The following is a 19,596-nucleotide window of genomic DNA, read 5'->3' as shown; positions in this document are numbered from 1 at the left end:
AGAGGACTGCTATTTCTCTATATTGTTAAGAATCTCAGACATCACATATAAGGAGAGAGTTTAGCGGAGACCAAGGAGAAATGCGGTGTTGAAAGAGTTCTCCGCGATGGTGGTGGAGACTTGTATTCAGGAGAAGCAGAAACCGGATCTTACCAACTTTATTTTTTTGGAGAAATTACACCAAATGTCGAATGCTACCATCACGCATGCTTAGGAACACTGGACAACATTCAGAGTGGAAAAAGAGCCTGGGAAGGATTTGAAACGGTGGAGGCAGTGGCAATGCCAGTGGCCAATACTCAGGGGAGGCAGAGATCTGATACATTACACCTGGAACCTTTGAAATAATAACCACAGAGACAGTGATCGGAACCTGCTGAGGGGTTAGGCGGGCGCCGGGGCCAGTGGCCGACATCGGAGCTTGCTGTGAGGCAAGGCCACTACTGAGGCCTCCGTGGCCGGGATTGGAACCTGTAGAGGGGTTAGACCGATGCTGGGGCCAGTGAGGCCGGCATTGGAGCCTGCCATGAGGCAAGGCCTGTGCTAGGGCCTCTGAGGTCGGGTCCGGAACTTGCTGAGGGGTTAGGCCGGTGCTGGGGTCAGCGAGGCCGGCATCGGAGCCTGCCGTGAGGCAAGGCCAGTGCTGGGGCCCCCGAGGATGGGACTGGAGCCTGCTGAGGGGTTAGGCCGGTGCTGGGGCCCGCGAGGCTGGCACCAGAGCCTGCCATGAGGCAAGGCCGGTACTGGGGCCTCCGAGGTCAGGATAAGAGCCTGCCCAGGGGTTAGGCCAGTGCAGGGGCCAGTGTGGCCGGCATCGGAGCCTGCCATGAGGCAAGGCCAGTGCTGGGGCCTCCGAGGCCGGGATAAGAGCCTGCCGAGGGGTTAGGCCGGTGTTGGGGCCAGCGAGGCCGGCATCGGAGCCTGCCATGAGGCAAGGCCGGTGCTGGGGCCTCCGAGGCCGGGATCAGAGACTGCCTTGAGGCAAGGCTGGTACTGGGGCCTCCGAGGCCAGGATAAGAGCCTGCTGAAGGGTTAGGCCGGTGCTGGGACCAGCGAGGCCGGCATTGGAGCCTGCTGTGAGGCAAGGCCGGTGCTGGGGCCTCCGAGGCCGGGATTGGAGCCTGCCCTGAGGCAAGGCCGGTGCTGGGGCCTCCGAGGCCAGTATAAGAGCCTGCCGAGGGGTTAGGCCAGTGCTGGGGCCAGCGAGGCCAGCATCGGAGCATGCCATGAGGCATGACCAGTGCTGGGACCTCCAAGGCCGGGATCGGAGCTTGCCGAGGGGTTAGGCCGGTGTTGGGGCCAGCGAGGCCGGCATCGGAGACTGCCTCGAGGCAAGGCCGGTACTGGGGCCTCCGAGGTCAGGATAAGAGCCTGTTGAGGGGTTAGGCCGGTGCTGGGGCCAGCGAGGCTGGCATCAGCCTGCTTTGAGGCAAGGCTGGTACTGGGGCATCCAAGGCTGGGATAAGAGCCTGCCGAGGGGTTAGGCCGGTGCTGGGGCCAGTGAGGCCGGCATTGGAGCCTGCCTTGAGGCAAGGCCGGTACTGGGGCCTCGAGGCCAGGATAAGAGCCTGCCGAGGGGTTAGGCTGGTGCTGGGGCCAGCGAGGCCGGGATCGGAGCCTGCCTTGAGGCATGACCAGTGCTGGGGCCTCCGAGGCCGGGATCGGAGCCTGCCGAGGGGTTAGGCCGGTGCTGGGGCCAGTGAGGCCGGCATCGGAGCCTGCCTTGAGGCAAGGCTGGTACTGGGGCCTCGAGGCCAGGATAAGAGCCTGCCGAGGGGTTAGGAAGGTGCTGGGGCCAGCGAGGCCGGCATCGGAGCCTGCCGTGAAGAAAGGCCGATACTGGGGCCTCCTAGGCCAGGATAAGAGCCTGCTGAGGGGTTAGGCCGGTGCTGGAGCCAGTGAGGCCGGCATCGCAGCCTGCCGTGAGGCATGGCTGGTGCTGGGACCTCCGAGGCCAGTATCGGAGCCGGCCGAGGGGATAGGCCGGTGCTGGGGCCAGCGAGGCCGGCACCGGAGCCTGCCATGAGGCAAGGCCGGTACTGGGGCCTCCGAGCCCGGGATTGGAGCCTGCTGAGGGGTGAGGCCGATGCTGGGGCCAGCAAGGCTGGCATTGGAGCCTGCCGTGAGGCAAGGCCGGTGCTGAGACCTCCGAGGCCGGGATTGGAGCCTGCCGTGAGGCAAGGCCGGTACTGGGGCTTCCAAGGCCAGGATAACAACCTGCCGAAGGGCTAGACCGGTGCTGGGGCCAGCAAGGCCGGCATCGGAGCCTGCCGTGAGGCTAGGCCAGCATCGGAGCCTGCCGTGAGACATGGCCAGTGCTGGGGCCTCCTAACCCGGGAACGGAACCTGCCGAGGGGTTAGGCCGGTGCTGGGGCCAATGAGACCGGCATTGGAGCCTGCCGTGAGGCTAGGCCGGTGCTGGGGCCTCTGAGGCCGGGATTGGAATCCTGCCAAGGGGTTAGACCGGTGCAGGGGCCCATGGCCAGCATCGGAGCCTGGCGTGAGGCAAGTTCACTCCTGCGGCCTCCAAGGCCGGGACCAAAGCCAGCTTAGGGGTTAGACCGGTGCAGGGGCCAGCGAGACCAGAACTGGGGCCTCCCATGAGGCAAGGCCGCTGCTTGAGCCAGCGAGGTCTGGATCAGTCCACTGAGTAGCCAGGCCACTACTGGGACCATCAAGAGTGGGATTGGTACTTGCAACGCAGCATGCACAGAGAAATATTGCAGAAAATATAAATCAGACGCTTCTCTTAATCAGCAATAACTAGGAGGAAAAGGGCAACAGGAAGAGGTTGAGCTATAGAAAGGGCCCTATGGTGAAGCAACTAATGTGACCAATCAGAGGGTATGTAATACTGGAGGACAGAGCCTCTTTAAAACGCAGGAGGTACATAAACAAATGTATCAAAGTAAATCACCAAAGAAGTGTGGGATGGAGGGAGGGGGAGGGAATGGGATGGGGGCTGGAGGAGGGCTAATTGGATGATGTGTGCTTGTATATCCTCTCAAGTCTTGTACTCCAATGTGATTGATATATGACTACAATGCACCAATTTAAAAAATAAATTAAAAAATTTTTTAAAAATTAAAAAAAAAGAAATAACAGGCAGTATTTGAATAAGACAGAATAGAAGAAAACTGAGAGTAAAGGGAGAAAACAGAAAGGCAGCATGCAAAACTAAAGAGCTCTGGGCAGTTTATCAAGAGGAGTTAGCCTCCTGGCATGGCTAACTTCCAGCGCTGCTAATTATAGTCTGACAACCAATTTCAAATGCTATTCTTTATTTACCAAGTTCAGGCATTCCCAGTCTTGCCTTTGGAAGGCTATGCTGCGTTTTGGTATCTAAATGAACTTATGCCACACATACTCAATTGAAAGATACCACAAAAACAATCACAAAAAAAACACTAGCTAAGCAAAGCAGAACCTAAAAACCAAATCTTCAGATATCTTAATGTTATTATTGATTCAACTCAGCACTTGCCAGTCAAGTATGAAATACAGATCCAGCACATGACCAAATACATCTGGGATATGCCTAAAACCTTGTGCTATGGTATGTGCCCTATTTTTTTCTGTCATTGGGGTAAGAATAGGACCACTAGGGTAGTAACTAATATCCATACAGATTATTGGTTCTCCTACACATTAGTGTAAGAATCCAGTGTCAAAGTGGATTTTTGTCCAATCCAACATTTTTGGCGCCATTGAGTTCTTGAAACTCTGCAGGGCTTGGAAATCAACCCCCCAAAAATTTACAGTTTCTATATAATTAGCAGAAATCTTGGAGTTCTTGTTTCTCTCACAAGATCAGAATTTTTCCAAGTATAGAATTGTACACATTTTAAAGTTCATTTAGTTTGATAACATAGTTACTTCAGCTTATAGTTACTTATAGTTATTTTCATGGTATATGTTATATTTCTCATTTTCCTTTTAAAGAAAAAATGCATTCAAAGGCATATTTATCTTTGAATCTAAAATCTATCTCTTTTAGATAGCACATTGGTGAACTTTATCATGCTTATCTGTCTAAAAAACTCTGCTTTTTGATTTAGGTATTTAGACCATTGACCTTTAATGTAATTATTGGTAAGGTTAGAATCACAACTGTCACATTGCTAGTTGTTTTCTACATGTCTCCTGTCTCACTTGCTCTTCTGTGCTTTCATTACTGCCTTCTTTGTGTTGTTTTAATATAATGATGCCAGCTCTTTATTTTTGGTAAAAATTCTTTCTCTAAGATTATTAGTAAAAATTCATTTGATTTTTTATAAGCAGAACCAAATCTGCTGTTATTCTGAGAGATTTTAACATTCCGATTCCATCCCCTCACTTTTCTCTCTGTCCCACTTCACTTCTTGAAGAAGTGCTTACATAAGTATTTTTTTAAACATGTGGACTACGGAGACTTCTAGTATGGCCTGCGCATATGTATAGGCTGGATACTGAGATAGAGAGCAAGGATGAAGGTGGGTTGGCAGTATCCTTCCTCGTTGTCAATTCCAGAGCAAAAAAATGTATTTGATGACTTGTGCCCTTTTGATAGTGAAAAACAAAATTAAGAAATAGAAGCAGAGCATTGTGGCTCATTCTGGAGGCTGAGACAAGAGGATCGTGGCTTGCTGACAGCCTTAGCTACTTAGTGAGGCCCTTTGCAATCAGTGAGACCTTGTTTCAAATTAAAGAATGAAAATAGGGCTGTGGGAATAGCTCAGAGGTAGATTGCCCCTGGGTTTCATCCCCAGTACTACAAAAAAAAAAAAAAAATAGAATAGTACATTTTAAAAGGTACAGGGCACCATGTTCTTTGTGATTTCAAGCAGTGTTATTTCTGGTTCTTGTGCAATGATTGTTCTTAAATTATTTAGTGTACTTTTAAATTTTTCTTTATGTAAACATTTCTATTTTTCTCTAAATAATGATTCTTTCCTGATATAAAAAATACTTAATTTAGGAAAATTAAAATCTCAAAAGCTACTATAAGGATGAAAACAGAAATCAATTCTGCTCTTCCTAATTAGTGATCACTTCCGTTTAGTGGTTATTCTTCCTGACATGTCCTAGATTATTACATTAATTTTAAAATCGGAGTAAACAAAAACACCACAAAGTATAAGGAAGTAAGTGCTATGTCTGTGATCTTGACTTACAGTGATAAATCCTGATATATACTATTTCTTTTCTAGCAAATACATTCAGATTCTTTTTTAGTTCCTTCACCACATTCTTTTCATGGGTACAGAGTGAAGAGGTAGTAGAACTACTCATTTAACAATAGAGAGAAAAGACAAGATATTAGGGATATACTCTACCAAAAATTAGGTATGAGAGCTTAGACATAACCACTCTGATCTCTTCTATAAAAACACTTTCTGCACTCACCCTATATCATAGTTTGAAAAGAAAACTTTTTATAAGATGAACATGTGTAATTACTACTAAATCTTCCTGTATTTTCTTCTAGCATATATATATATATATATATATATATATATAATATAATAATTTTATTTCTTTAAACTATAGATTGAATATAAAAATAGTTATGCCTTCTTTATATTTTTGTACCTCACACTGTCATTGTGACATTATGATGTGTGTGTACACATATACACCCACATACACATATGTAATGGTTTTGTCAATGGTTCTAGGCCCAAGGCAGGCCAGAGATACTAAAGTTTCTTTTCCCCAGGGTAGGTCATAGATAATTCTAATCTTTCCCCATCTTTCTGTCTTGCAGCTGGCCATAGAGAAATTTTCTGACTGCCTTGTCTGATTGTAAGTCATAAGACCTTCCTTTTCCCAGAGGGATCCTGTTGCATACTGGAGAAGAAGGAATGCTACAAAAAATCCAAACCAACAGGCCTTGCTAGGTCTCTCCACTAAGCACATTAGCAGCTATGCCTGTGCAGTGAAGGATCCATAACAGCCCCAAAGGGCAGGGTCCCGGAAGCTTCTGGATAGCTGGACACGCAGAGGCTCCTGGAGGCTGGGCCACCTAGGAAGCATGAAAACCCAAGCCTCTTCTTCCGTGCCTTGCCCTGTGCATCTCTTTATCAGTATCCTTTGAAATATACTTCACATTAAACCAGTAAATATAAGTGTTTCTCTGAGTTCTGTGAGCAGCTCAAGCAAATTAATTGACCCCAAAGAAGAGTTTGTGGAAATCCTGATTTATAGCCGACGGGTCACAAGCAGGTTTAAAGAAACTGGTACGTGCCACTGGCATATGAAGCAGGGCAGTCTTGAGGACTGAGCCTCAAGCTGTGTTATCTGACACTATGTCCAGGTAGATAATGTCAGAACTGAATTGGGTTAAAGACACCCAGCTGGTGTCCACTGCCATAGAGTTTCTGGTTTGCTCATTAAGAGAAATCCCCACACCTTTTGAGGTCACCAAGTGATTGTGTTGTGAGTGGACAGTAGGAGAAACTGAGTGTGAGTTGGTTTTTCCTTCTATATACTAAGAGGTCCTATCTATGATTATATGGCAAAAGATTTATTATTAAAACGTCTCATTAAGAGACAATATGTAGTAATATAGATCCTGTGGTTTTGTCTCAAGTTTGCAAGAGACGACTCACATTGCTGTATCTTGCACAGGAAACACCACAGACAGACTTTAATTTGCTTTTTGTTTTTTTCCTTCCAGAGCATTAAAGTGAAAAAGTGCTAAGGAGCTAAAAAAAAAAAGTGGAGTTTGAAAAAAATCACATTAGTTTTGGACAAAATTCATATACTAAAAAAATCACAGCAATCACATTCTTCTTTGAGTCATTTTTTTATTTAACATATAAAACAGGATGTTTATTTACCTTGACATAAATACACAACTGATGCCCAAGATAGAATTATACAAAAATATTGAGCCTCTGACCTCATATCAGTGTACAGGATATGCCAGACATTGGGCATTCAAAATGCTCTTTTACTGTCTCGGCTATTTCTAACTTTATCAGGTTAAATGACTATTACCTGAAAACTAATTTTGTACAAAAAGCATTTAAATTAGGCACATAATAAATTACTAGGGTCACCAAAGGTTGTGCTTCTTTGTTCTTGAGTGCCATCAAACATTTTATGGTAATGATATTTCCAGTAAAAGTCTTACTGGATACGTGCATACCCTTAAGTTATTCATCTTAGTGAGTTTAGTCTGAGGTAAAGAAAAAAAGAGCAACGCAATATACTTTATATTAAACCATGCAGAAACATTTATCAGGAGTGAACATGGTGGAGGTTTCAGGGCAGCGGTTATTATATGCAATATCTTAATTTTTTAATAAAGTGGCTACAATTGTTAATGCTATCTATTAACAATTTTACAGCCTCACAGTATTAACACACAGTTTACCTGGTGCTTCCTAACCAGGAAAGCAGAGCCTCTGTTGCATTCTGGGGAAAGGCAGGGGTTGTCTCAGAAACAAAATGCTAAGTATCAGGCATTCTTGTGTGAAGTAGATCCAGTGTGAGCTGAAGCTGTTTTAAAGGATTATTTTTCCTTGCACCCAAAGTGTGCTAAACTCCAGGAAACTAGTCCTAGTTAATCTCTAGGTAATAATACACTTTTGTTTTTATTTAACTGACAACTTATGTGTACAAATTACATGTGTTAGTACAGTGGGTAGGGTGAAAGGGGTCTGAAAGAGCTTATGTTATTTTGAGGAATAAGGATATAGAACAAAAGATAAGTAGTTTTATGTTCTCACTCTCCCCCATTTTTTTTTCTGTTTCAATGTACAATATGCTATGGGGACATGACAGAAAAGTTACCACCTGGCACTGGACCTATGTTTGATGGCTCCCTTCTGTTTGGCTACTCTGAAGATAAAAATAAAGTTCATGTTCACTCCCCCTTTCCCACTCCATCTCTCTCCACATCTTAAAAAACAGGGGTGGGAGCCAAGCATGGTGCACATTACTGTAATTTCTGTACTTGGGAGGCTGAGACAGGAGGATCACAGGTTAGAGAACAGCCTCAGCAACTTAGCAAGACTCTGAGCAACCTAGAGAGAGACTGCTTCAAAAGAACAAGTGAAAAAGGTTGGGGTAGAGTGTAGAGGTAGAATGTTTCTGTGTTCAATCCCCAGCACCTAAACAAACAAACAAAAACAAAATTAAAAAACCCCAAATCCAACCAACCACACCAAAAATCACACACACACACACACACACACACACACACACACACACACACACACAAGCTTAACAAAAACCAGCGGTGAGGATGATGAGGACAGGTACTGTCAGAGGGGTTTGTTCAAGAGCACGAATGGCTTCCATCTGGGATCAGAAGATTTTGGTTAAACATTTCATCCATGGTTTATATGCAAAATCAGACTGAAGTAAAAGATTAGACATCAAGTCTTCTGTCACAGAAGAGCTCCTAAGATTCCACATTTCTTTCATGATGTTGTGATTTGAGATATGCAAAAATCAATGGTATTCAGTTATGACCATCATTGATCTCTACTTAATTGATGGGATCTCTGTAATGTGACAGATAATTAAAAGATGTCTGAGTCTTTGGTTAACAACAAACAGTGATGGCCCAAGGCCTTCCAAGAAATAGAAGCAGATGTAGGTCCCAAAGCCGCAGCCCCACTGGCTCCTGCTGCCCAGTGCTCCTAGCCTTGTGATGATGCAGGCAGAAACGACAAGGAAGTCTTATGTAAAGTTCTTAATTTGCTAGAAATAAGACAGAAACAAGACCAGAAGTTGCTGATTTCAAATCAGGGAGTCCAAAGGAAGTGATGATTCAATGCTGTGCATATTTTTGGTATAAATGAGCTGCTCGTGTGCATCTGGTGTGGGAACCTGAGCATCAGGTGCGAGAGACTCAGAGTTAAGCTCAAGCCCTTTATTGTGGCATGAAGATCCATTCCCTTCAGTTAGGAGCTGGACTCTCTAGGTGTCAGATCTTGAAGTGGACGGTGGGGCTAGGGCTTTGGGGCCTATGTCTGCTGCTTTACTTTTACTCAAGTTTGATGGTTAAAGGCTCTTTGAATTTCTAAATGTAAGGCTAAGTTTTAATATGAGAATAAAAGCTATTGATATGTTTGTCAGATTTAATGACATAGTTTAACACTCTTTTTTTATTATTATTCCATTTGAGTAACAATAATACATGGGCCTTTTTTTTTTATTATTGTGGTGTTGGGTTTCCAACACAGAGACTTTTGCATGCTGGGCATGTGCTGTACCACGGAGTTGCAACCTCAGTCCCAAGTATGCTCTGATCTTTTGTTATGCTCTGATTTTTCCTCCACTGCAGAATTAACATAGTTAACATCCAATGGTGGTTTCAGGAATTCTATATAGGAGAGGTTTAGGGACAGACAGCTATCTGATGGTAAGTGGTGCCAAGCAGTGCCCAAATTTTATAAGAACATCCCTTCCCACAAGCCTCTTTTTCTTTTGCCCTTGGAAAGCACACTCTATGGAAGTTTACCTTGAAACTCTGTTTGCATTTAAGAGCCTGCTGTTTGTAGCTAAACTGTACATTTTAGTTTTTAAAAATTGCATCAGTTTTGGGACAAGGCCCTTCTTTCCAGTTTTTAGAGTTTTTCCATGCATAGGGATGGGGGTTGTAGCACACTAATGGAGAGCCACTTGGGGTCTAAATCCCTCCAGCTTCCCAAGTAGCACAATGGCTGAAAGTGGCCCCGATGGTTTGTAACCCTCTTAAAGATGCTGCATCTCTGAAGCACCTTTGGCTTCCTCCCTGCCACATTCTGCCCTGCCATCCTTTTAGAGCATCACTGAAGAAACTCGGTGGGAAATCCTGTATAAATGACCAATCCACCAAAGCTGATATTTGCTACAAACCAAGCCCAAGTTTTATTAGCATGCTTTCACATCAGCCATCTTTCTGAAAGTCTCCCTTGAAGTAAAGAGCTGCTGGAGCAGAGGCTTGAGAAGTTTGGGAAATAAATGAAGAATGCCTAGGATAGGATTTTAACAATTGATTTGCTCAAAGCCGCTTTATTTTGATAATAACATGAGTCTCCCTGGAGCTTGAGACAGGCTCTGGGCCTGGGTCTTCTCTAGTGTGCAGAGGAGATGGGCAGTTCACGCAGAGTTGCCTGAGTAAAGCACACTCCATGGATGCTGAAGGCTGCTACTCACAGTGTGCAGTCTGTGGCCCCCAAGAGCTCATGGGCCAGGCTGCACACAGCCTCTTACCACCCAGTTACTCGGTTCCTTTGGAATGAGTATTTCTGCTTTCCAGGTGAGTCTAGACCTTGGTTTTATAAAAGGAAAAGAGGACAATGTTTGTATAAATATATGCATATGAGTATGCTTATGTATTCATAGATGAAATCATTATGATTGCCTAAGCATCAAATTATGTAAAAATATCCTCTTTCAAAAGCCTCTTTTCAAGCATATGCAATATGAAAATATTCAAGGTCTAAACTGCCCATGAGCCTAATGCTCAGAGGAAAATAATTTAACCAACTGGATCACTGAAGTTTAAGTTGGAACAGAACACAGAAGTTAAAAATATGTGAAAAGGATGACTTTTCACCATGTTGCTTGTAGGGCTCTGAATTCCTTGACACAGTGACACAGCCTCTTTGTGCCCACTGAGTAGGCCTGATTTTACTGTGTGATGCCCTTTGTGTCTTCTTGTTTTCCACTCCTTTCTTCTCTGAAAGTTCATACCATTTTATTAATATTTAAAGAAAGTTATAATTTTAGAAAGTGAAATTGAAAAATGGGTAATGATAAGAATTTCTTTTCTTGGGCTTGATGCAATCAGAATGTTTAGCATAATTTGAAATATGATTTTTGTGTGTTTGGGTATGAATATAGAAACAATGAGTTTATCTATCATCTGTCTGTCGATATAGATAATACCTATCATGTAATCTATGTATGAAGCCAGGCCATAGTACTTCATTAAAGCTGACAGATAAAGTCCGGGAATTTTGCACATTGGTTAGGACCCAGTTGACAGTCTGAAAATGACTATGGAGATAATTCTTACACCATGCATTTGGCAAATGATAATATCAGAGAGTTTTTATTCCTAGAAAGCAAGTTATGAAATAATTTATCATTATATCATTGGAGGTTTGGTCAGGGAAAAAAAACAACATATTTCAGTTTACATGGGAAGCAACAGTCATTTTTAAAACAAAAAAATTAAAGAAAAAGAAAATTTTGGCAATTTATTTTAGCTCATAAATACTTTTAAATACCATTCACTTTTCTCATCAATTATTTAAAAATAGAATTATAGCTTAGTTTACTTCTTAATTATTACTATGTTAGTATTAATATATTTAGAACATTTATACAAAACTAAATTAGGAATCTGTTGACATTTTAAAAATAAAAGCCTCTGCATTTGTGCTTTTTAGATGGCTGAAGAAATATTAGCTAAACCTAAATAAAACTACTAACTTTGTTTTTTAGATAACTGCAGAAATATTAGCTAAATCTAAGCATTAGTGGAAATGAATACTATGTGAAAAGTGAAGGAACTTTCCCTGCCGGCATAGCTGTGTGTGCTTGTTTTGGTCAACCCTATAATTTAGTGTTATTCAGGTATTTTATATTCAACTTGTATGTGTCTGTGTCTGTGTGCATGCACATATACTCCCAGAGGCCTCAATAAATTATAATATTAGAAAAATGCAAATATCTGGTTTATTAAATATATTACTAATAACCAGGAATGATTGGTAAAAATAGTGGCAGGCAAATGGCTATGGTGGCTGTCTGATCTGACCAAACAGCCCTTTCTCCCTTTTTTTTTTTTTTTTTTTTTTTGTAAAAGTTCAGAATGTCCTCGTTTCTGTTTTTTCCCTTTGGCTTAATGATGCATGTGGCTTATTATATGCACACTCATAGTTCACTGAGCGCTTTATCTCACAGTCACAGATGCCAAGTATGAGTTTAGGTTTCTATGTTAGATTTACTTCTAGAAGATGTTGAGATGGTATGCTGAGGGATGAGAACTGGAGTTGTGCAACACAGTAACTTTGAAAAAGAAAGACCCTGTGCTTTGTTGGACAATGAAAGCAAAAGTGTAAAGAGTGATTTCTTCTGAACCTGGGGGGAGACAGCAGGAACAGAGGCAATTCCAAAAGCAGACATTTCTGAACCATGATGGTTCAGAAGATATTGATGCTCTAGAAAGATTCATCCTTTTCTCCAGCTGCGGATGACCTTGACCTTCCCCAGGCACATTCCTTTGGCTTTCAGGATCTTATATGGAGAGATGGAGAGTCAAGAGGTAGGCTGACCCTGAATCCTCAGATAATTCCTCAGACATTAGCATTAAAAACTAAACTCGTGGAGGTTCCTTTCTCTGTGGATTTGGCTGTTTGTAGTTGTTTGTCTTGTCTATCATTTGTTTGTTTGTTTGTTTGTTTTGAAGAAAGCAGAGTCCAGAACTTTCTGGATATTGACAGATTCTCATGTCGGAATGGTAAATGGAGTGAAGATAGTGGAGTTGTTTCAGGCATATCAGCAAGTTCTGCAGCAGTAGTTTACACATGCAGCTACTATACATTCATTTATTCAATGCTATTTTCCTAAGAAATAGGCAATGTGGGAGCATATGCTACAGTGAAGTCCAGAGAGCCATAACCATTATTTAAAGAACAAAGAAGCACATACACAGGTGTGTTATCTTTCTGTTGGTTTGAGTTTTCAAACCTAAAATTCTTTACATTTCTGGGGTTCTATGCAATACCTATATGACCAACTTAAAAGCAGTGACTTCTTGGTAAAATGCAATACTGGAATAGAATACTTTCTTTTCATAAAAATAAAAAATGTGTTTGGAAAATTAAATACCTTAAAAAGTTAAAAATGAACATACTCTCACAGTTTGGGTGTTTGAATAAACTCTGTACCTAGAAGTTGAGAAAACTCCTACTTTGTGTAACATCCTGGACCCCATAGCATCCCAAAGTTGTTCTGCAAAGATGATTTCAGCACTGTGTTGCCACGTTCCATATAGAAATCTCTTTGGTAAGTCCTCTGCATGGAGCAGCTTTTCATGACAGATCACTGTTAATGTTATACAAAACTGATTTAAGTAGTTGTTTTTTCCTATATAAAAGGGTTTTATATTTTAGATCTTGGTATCAAAATTAAACATGTTCTGTAAAAGTTTAAATAAATCCATTCAGTGTACTTGTTTTTATACCAGGACTATCTTATTTTAAATCCTACATAGAATTTCAGCTCAATTGCACTATTTTCCAATCACATTAGAAAATAAAGAAGAAACACAATTTTCCAACTAGAGAACCTAACACAATGATGCTGAATGTATTTTCAGTGATTTAATTTTATTCTCAGTCTAATACTGTATATGGACATCTTTTGGGGAGAGTTTTTCTCAATTACATTGGGAAAAGTGATCTTTATCAGGTAATTCCTTTCTTGGCATTTAAAAATGTTGGCTCTCATGTTGAACATGGATATCCACCAGAAATCAAGGGAAGAAGCTTAATTTCTATTGTTTTAGAAGTAAATTTTTAAGTGATTATAAAATTCTTTTTATGGATTCCTTAACTACTTCAGGCGGTGGTATATTTGTTATGCAAATAAACATATGCATATAGTTTATTCTTCTTTAAACACTTTGTAATTTTTTACTCAACAAAAATGAGTAATTATGTTAAAATATTTTTCATTACTTTATCAACAATATTTTTGTGGTACTGTTTTTAGATCATGCTTGATCAATCATTTTCCAAGTGATTCATCCCTGATGGATTATATTGACTTATGTGACCATGTCTTTGTTTGTATTTATAAATTTCTTGTCACATATTTGAGGCAAACCTGAGGATACATCATTGAATGTTATTTTTTTCTCTTGTAAATATTTCATTTCTCCATTTTCTTCTTCAGTGGCCGTTTGAAGAATCCAATCTGTTGAGAAAATATAAAAATGATTAATTATTTTACTTTAGCTAATAAATATTAATCTCTTTGGATAGAGTCTAGTTTAATGATATATTGGTAATTTGGGACATACAACTAATTCATATAATTAAGAAGTGTTTTTTTATTGAGTTATTAATATTGAATTTCAAGAAAATAAAATTTATCAAATTATTTCATTTTAACTTTTTTAAGAAAATAAAATTTATCAAATTTATATTTCATTTTAACTTTTTATTGACTAAATAGACAATGTTTCTTAGTTTAAGAATAGTACATTCTTTGACCTAAATTAAAGGGTTTTGGAGAATAGTTTGGAAGAACTATACATGTCAGTTGGCTGGCACTATTTCTACTTTGCCATCATCTTTTTAGTTTTTCATGGATGCAACAGAGAAATTTCTATCAAGTAATTGATGACCATAAGTTGAGGTCATTAAAGCTGAGATGGAATCTGGTAGGCATGCCATGGCCAGGGTATGAGGAATATTTCAATTTTTCTGTATTAACTTCAAATGTGTTAGAACATCTGCCAACAGACCTAATATAAGGTTTATCATCAAATATCCTGCACCCCTTAAGTATGAAAATAAAATCATGAACTATAAAAATGTTCATGTGGTAATGAAGACAAGTCATATTTTATTAATTTATCATTTGAGGATATCATAAAATTTATTAAGTCCTGTATTTACTTCTTATTATTCAGAATAACAAAAATAAGTATGGTTAATATAAGGGACCTTTGCAGTGAACTAATGTAAAATTCTTTTATTTTTTTTAAAAAAAGGAAACTAAGGGTCTTAGGGAAGTAGCTTTTCATATATATATTTAAATTTGGGAATTAGCTAAAATAGATCAAGCAAAAGAAATGAATTAGCTCTTTGGAAGTGTGACACCTCCACACCATTTTAATAATAAAGTTATAGTAAATGATGTGAAAATTTGAAAACTATATAAATATATTGGTACTGGTTATTGAACCCAGGGGTGTTCTGCTTCTGAGCTAAACTCCCAATATTTTATTTTTATTTTTTTACTTTAAAACAGGGCCTCACTAAGTTGATGAGGCTGGCTTGAACCTGCAATTCTTCTGTCTCAGCATCCCAACTGAGATTATAAGCATGCACCACCATGCCTAAAGGAATTGTTCAACACTTGAGGGCTTAAAGGATACAAATGTTCAAAAATAAGTTCTTTCAGATTAGAAAATTGGGGGGGGGGTGGCTAAAATCTTCCACAATGGCAGAATCTAGCTGGTGGTGGATGGGGAAAAGGCATTAGGCAGACAAACATTAAAACAGAAATAAATTTGTCTTTCCTGAAATGCCAGCTCTCCTACATGTCTCAGGACAATTTTTCTTTGCATCAACTATAAAAAGCTCTGGATTCACAAACCATTCAGCTCCTTGACTTGTGTCTGCATGTCCGGGCCGAAAACAAACCAGTCAAGGTGTTCACAAAAACAGGTAATGAATTTTAAGACTCTCTGTTTCCCACTCTGCCTGGCTTTTTATCTTCTCTCCTGCCTCTTTAAAATCTTTGCTTCTTTTCAATCTTCCTCTGCTTCTTCACTCCAACTGTCCCATTTTAACACTTAACTTCCATTATATAAGCTTGTCCCACCCAACCAGTTCTACAATCCATCCATCCTTCCTCCTACTAACAATTGAATCCTGGGGAATAGGGGAATTCTACCTTGGAATTATACCCCTCCTCAGTCCTCCTGTTCCTCCTCCTCCTCCTTCTCTTTCTCCTTTTTCTTCTCCTTCTTCTTCTCCTCCTTTTTCCTCCTCTTCCTCCTCCTCTTTTTCCTCCTCCTCCTTTTTCTCTTCTTTTTCCTTCTTTTATTATTCTTTTTTCTCCTCCTCTTCCTCCTTCCTTCCTCCTCCTCCTTTCCTCCTCCTCCTCCTCCTCCCCTCCGCCTCCTCCTTCTTCTTCTACAGTGTCTCACTAAGTTGCTGAGACTAGCCTTGAACCTGTAATCCTTCTGCTCTGCCTCTCTAGTGCTAACAAGAATATGCTACTGAGCCCAGGAATGTGCCACTGATCCTTGCAAGATTTTGTTTAGGTGATTAGAGTCGAAATTAGAAGAACATAATTTATAGCTATAAACTGGACTGGGATGATCTTATGCAAAATCTGAAATAGAAAAATTAGTCTTAGACTTTCCTTGTATCATTTGCTTTCCTTTTTTCTTCCAGATTTTTTTTTTTTTTTTTTTTTGTTGTTGTTGCTTGTTTGGTAGTGGGGATTGTAGCCTGGGGTGCTTTCACTGAGTTACATTCTCAGCCTAAAAAAAATTAGTCTAGCTAAGTTGCTGAGGCTGCCCACAAACTTGTAATCCTCCTGTCTCAGCCTAATAAATCAGGGGATTACTGTTGTATGCCACTGTGCCCTGATTCTTCCTGTATTTTTAATGATTCTGTTTATACTTAACCTAGCTCAGACCCTATGGAAAAGGGTCTGATTAAACAGTCCTTAGTAAAAAGTAATTAGTGAATAATTGTGAAATTACTAAATAATATGGAATAAATATTGAATGAACAGATTCATACTAATATGTAAAAGGCTAAAAATGATGAGGTGCCACAGCAGCCCCCCCTCCTATTCCATGGGGTATATGCTTTAAAGCCACCAGTGGATATCTGACACAGGGACAGTCCTGAACCTTGGATACACTGTCTTTTTCTCTATTCATACATAATGATGATAAAGTTTAATTTATAAATTATGCACACCAAAGGATTAACAATAACAACAAATAAAATAATTATGAAAGTATTTATAATAAAAATTATTTGACTGTGAACTTTGTCTCCCAAAGCATCTTAATGTACTATTGTATATTGTTGGACCATGGATGACTGTGGATAACTGAAACTGTTGAAAGGAAATTATGGTTAAGAGCAGATTACTGTATTCTCCACCCCAATAAGTTATATTGGACGACGAGCCAAGCTGTAGGATTAATAAATACATCACCAGTGGTAGGCCTTAGGCACTGGTATGAATAAAGTGAGGAGAGGTTGGTTCTGCCTCCTCACAGTGTCTCCGTGGCTGTCATTCTGTTTCTATTGAGTACATGGGGATGACTGAACATCTCCTTCAAACAAGTGGTACCCAAGGTTTTGTGAGGTTTTAGTGTCTGCTATGATGGTATTTTCTTCATACGGTTGATGTGAATATTAAGTGAGGATGAATAAAGCAGAAATGCTTTAAACAAACTGGGCCTGGTGATGCACTCGAGTAATCTCAGTGCTTGTGAGAATGAGATAGGAGGATCATAGGTTCAAAGACAGCCTCAGCCGGGCATGGTGGTGCACGCTTGTAATCCCAGTACTTGGGAGGCTGAGACAGGAGGATCACACAGGTTCGAAGGCAGCCTCAGCTACTTAGTGAGGCTCTCAGCAACTTAGTGAAATCCTGTTTATAAATTAAATAGAAAATAGGTCTGGGAGTATAGCCTGGAGGTAGAAAGTCCCAGGGTTCCATCCCCAGCACCACACACACACACACACACACACACACACACACACACACAAAAGACAGCCTCAGAATTTTAGTGAGACTTTTAGCAAAATAGAGAGACCCTGTTTCAAAAAAACAAAAGAGAAAAGGGATAGATGCATAGTTTGGAGGTAGAATGCCCCTAGGTTTGATCCCCAGTACAAAACACACACACACACATACACACACACATATGCACACACACTCATATACACACACAGTAAGCACTCAATAAGGGCCAGTACCCTTTCCTTCTACCTTGGTATCACAGTTATGAGTCTTGGGTTTCTCCCTGAAATGTTTAAACTAACTAAACTAATCAAAACTCCCAATTTTGTTAAATGTTCTTCTTTGAAACTTAAAATGAAGAGTTTGGAAAGGATGAGTATGTATAAACACAATTATTGGATGGAAAAATGTGTTTATTTTTACATGTATGCTTTTGTAGACAAGAGACCTCAGAACAGGTGGATGAAACTTCCTATTTGCTTGTCTTAAGCAGAGGTCTGCATCCTGAGAGGACCTATTCAAACATCAGCCCTGGTCTTCCTCTTCTCTGACCAGTGTGTCTTTTAACAATATGGGCAAGTACAGCATTCAGACTAGGAGACCACTCTGACAGACATCAGGAACAACTGCTTTATAGATTGTTATGAACAAAGAAACCACTTCCTGTATTTTACACATAACCAATAGTCCAGCCTTTGAGTACCCCAGTGTGGCAAAGCCAGGTACTACAGACAGAACACATATTGGTAAAGTAGAAACAAATATGAAATGTGCTGGGAGAATTCTGTCTTGGGGACTTTGTGGGAGAAAAGTCAGAGATTCTATTTACTGAATTAACTGCTACTGGCCTACCTCTTTGAAATGGCTCTTTTCATCATCTCATAGTAAACCCAAAGAGGAAGTTTACATAAGAGTCGGGAAGGATAGGAGCAGTTGGTAATTCAGTGGGAGAGAAACTTTAAACTACTCAGATAAATAATTTTGTTGCTCATGCATTAGAAAAATGCACATGTAACCACAATGTGCATTTTTACATAGTTTATTTAAGAATAGGCAGAAAATTGGGACATTAGGTAATATTGTGCTAGAATAAAGCTAATCTGTTATATAGTTGGAAAAACGATGAATTTGATTATTCTATGGGATTTTGTCCTCTATTCAGCTTATCTCATCTCAACTTGTTTGAAAATAATAAAACTATTTAAAATGTCTTAAGTGACTCAGCCTAAGCAAAACACCTATGTAAATATCTAGATTTACATGGCAGAAAATAGATGGTTACTTAGTTTTGCAAAAGAAATTGAAATAGGAGTATGTGAAACTTTAAGACTCCCCTATATCAACTCACTAAATTCTCCATCCCCCATTCGAGCACAAAATGATTACATACAATGTTATATTTGTTTATACATTAAAGAAGTATTTAATCTTTAAGATACAGAGAGATATGTGATTAGGACATGCTTTATCTTAACCAGAAATCTTCTGCTTATATATTCTTAAATGAATATGAGAAGTCATTCTTTTATTTTTCTATAAAAGGAAATTTTCATTCTTCTTATAAAAGTAACATATACCTTAAAATTTTTATCATCACGTTTCTCTATAATCCTAAACTCTAGAGAGATCCTCTATGATTTAAATGTGTGTATTTAAAAGTAAGATTTTTTTTTCTTTTTTCTAAACTGTGATCAACTTCTGCATGATGTTTTAAATAGCAGGGGTTTTGATATTCATCATTGCAATGTTTGTTTCAATGCTGTAAAATAGTATATTCCACAGAATGTGTAAGTCATAATTTATTTCACAAAGATGCTGTTGATGGTTAGAACCGCGAGTCAAGGAGCCTTGAAGCTTACCTTCCACAGTGCTAATATGAGCAGCATCAACAGCAATAACCCCGCAAAGGCACTCAAGAGGATGACCCACAGCGGCACTCTGCCCGGTAGCCCATCTTTGGATATTTGAATAGCAAGCTGAAATTATTAACCAAGATTGTTAACATTGATAAACATCTATTAAAATTGCCAGAACACTGAGTTCTTGTAAGGTATAATTTTTTTTACTAAACAGTGTAGTTAATCTCATTCCTACATACAGAGAAAATATTGAGTCTGCATTTGAAAATGCCCTTCACCAATTTTAAATCTCTAACCA

At 40.1% G+C, this 19,596-nt stretch overlaps 1 protein-coding gene across 1 annotated transcript in view; it reads right to left on the bottom strand.

Annotated features, from left to right (window-relative positions):
- Nucleotides 1–13,863: 13,863 nt before the first annotated feature.
- Nucleotides 13,864–19,596, bottom strand: part of ITGA1 (integrin subunit alpha 1) — a gene marked incomplete at both ends in the record, with an annotated part of 160,564 nt that continues 154,831 nt past the window's right edge. The window contains 2 exons of the mRNA XM_080705344.1: nucleotides 13,864–13,908; nucleotides 19,299–19,415. Coding sequence (XP_080561470.1) covers nucleotides 13,864–13,908; nucleotides 19,299–19,415 — 162 coding nt within the window. The remainder of the gene's footprint in view (nucleotides 13,909–19,298; nucleotides 19,416–19,596) is intronic.

This window comes from Muscardinus avellanarius (genome assembly GCF_963383645.1).
Source record: "Muscardinus avellanarius genome assembly, chromosome: 1".
Lineage (NCBI taxonomy): Eukaryota > Metazoa > Chordata > Mammalia > Rodentia > Gliridae > Muscardinus > Muscardinus avellanarius.
This window is presented reverse-complemented; position numbering and strand designations above follow the sequence as displayed.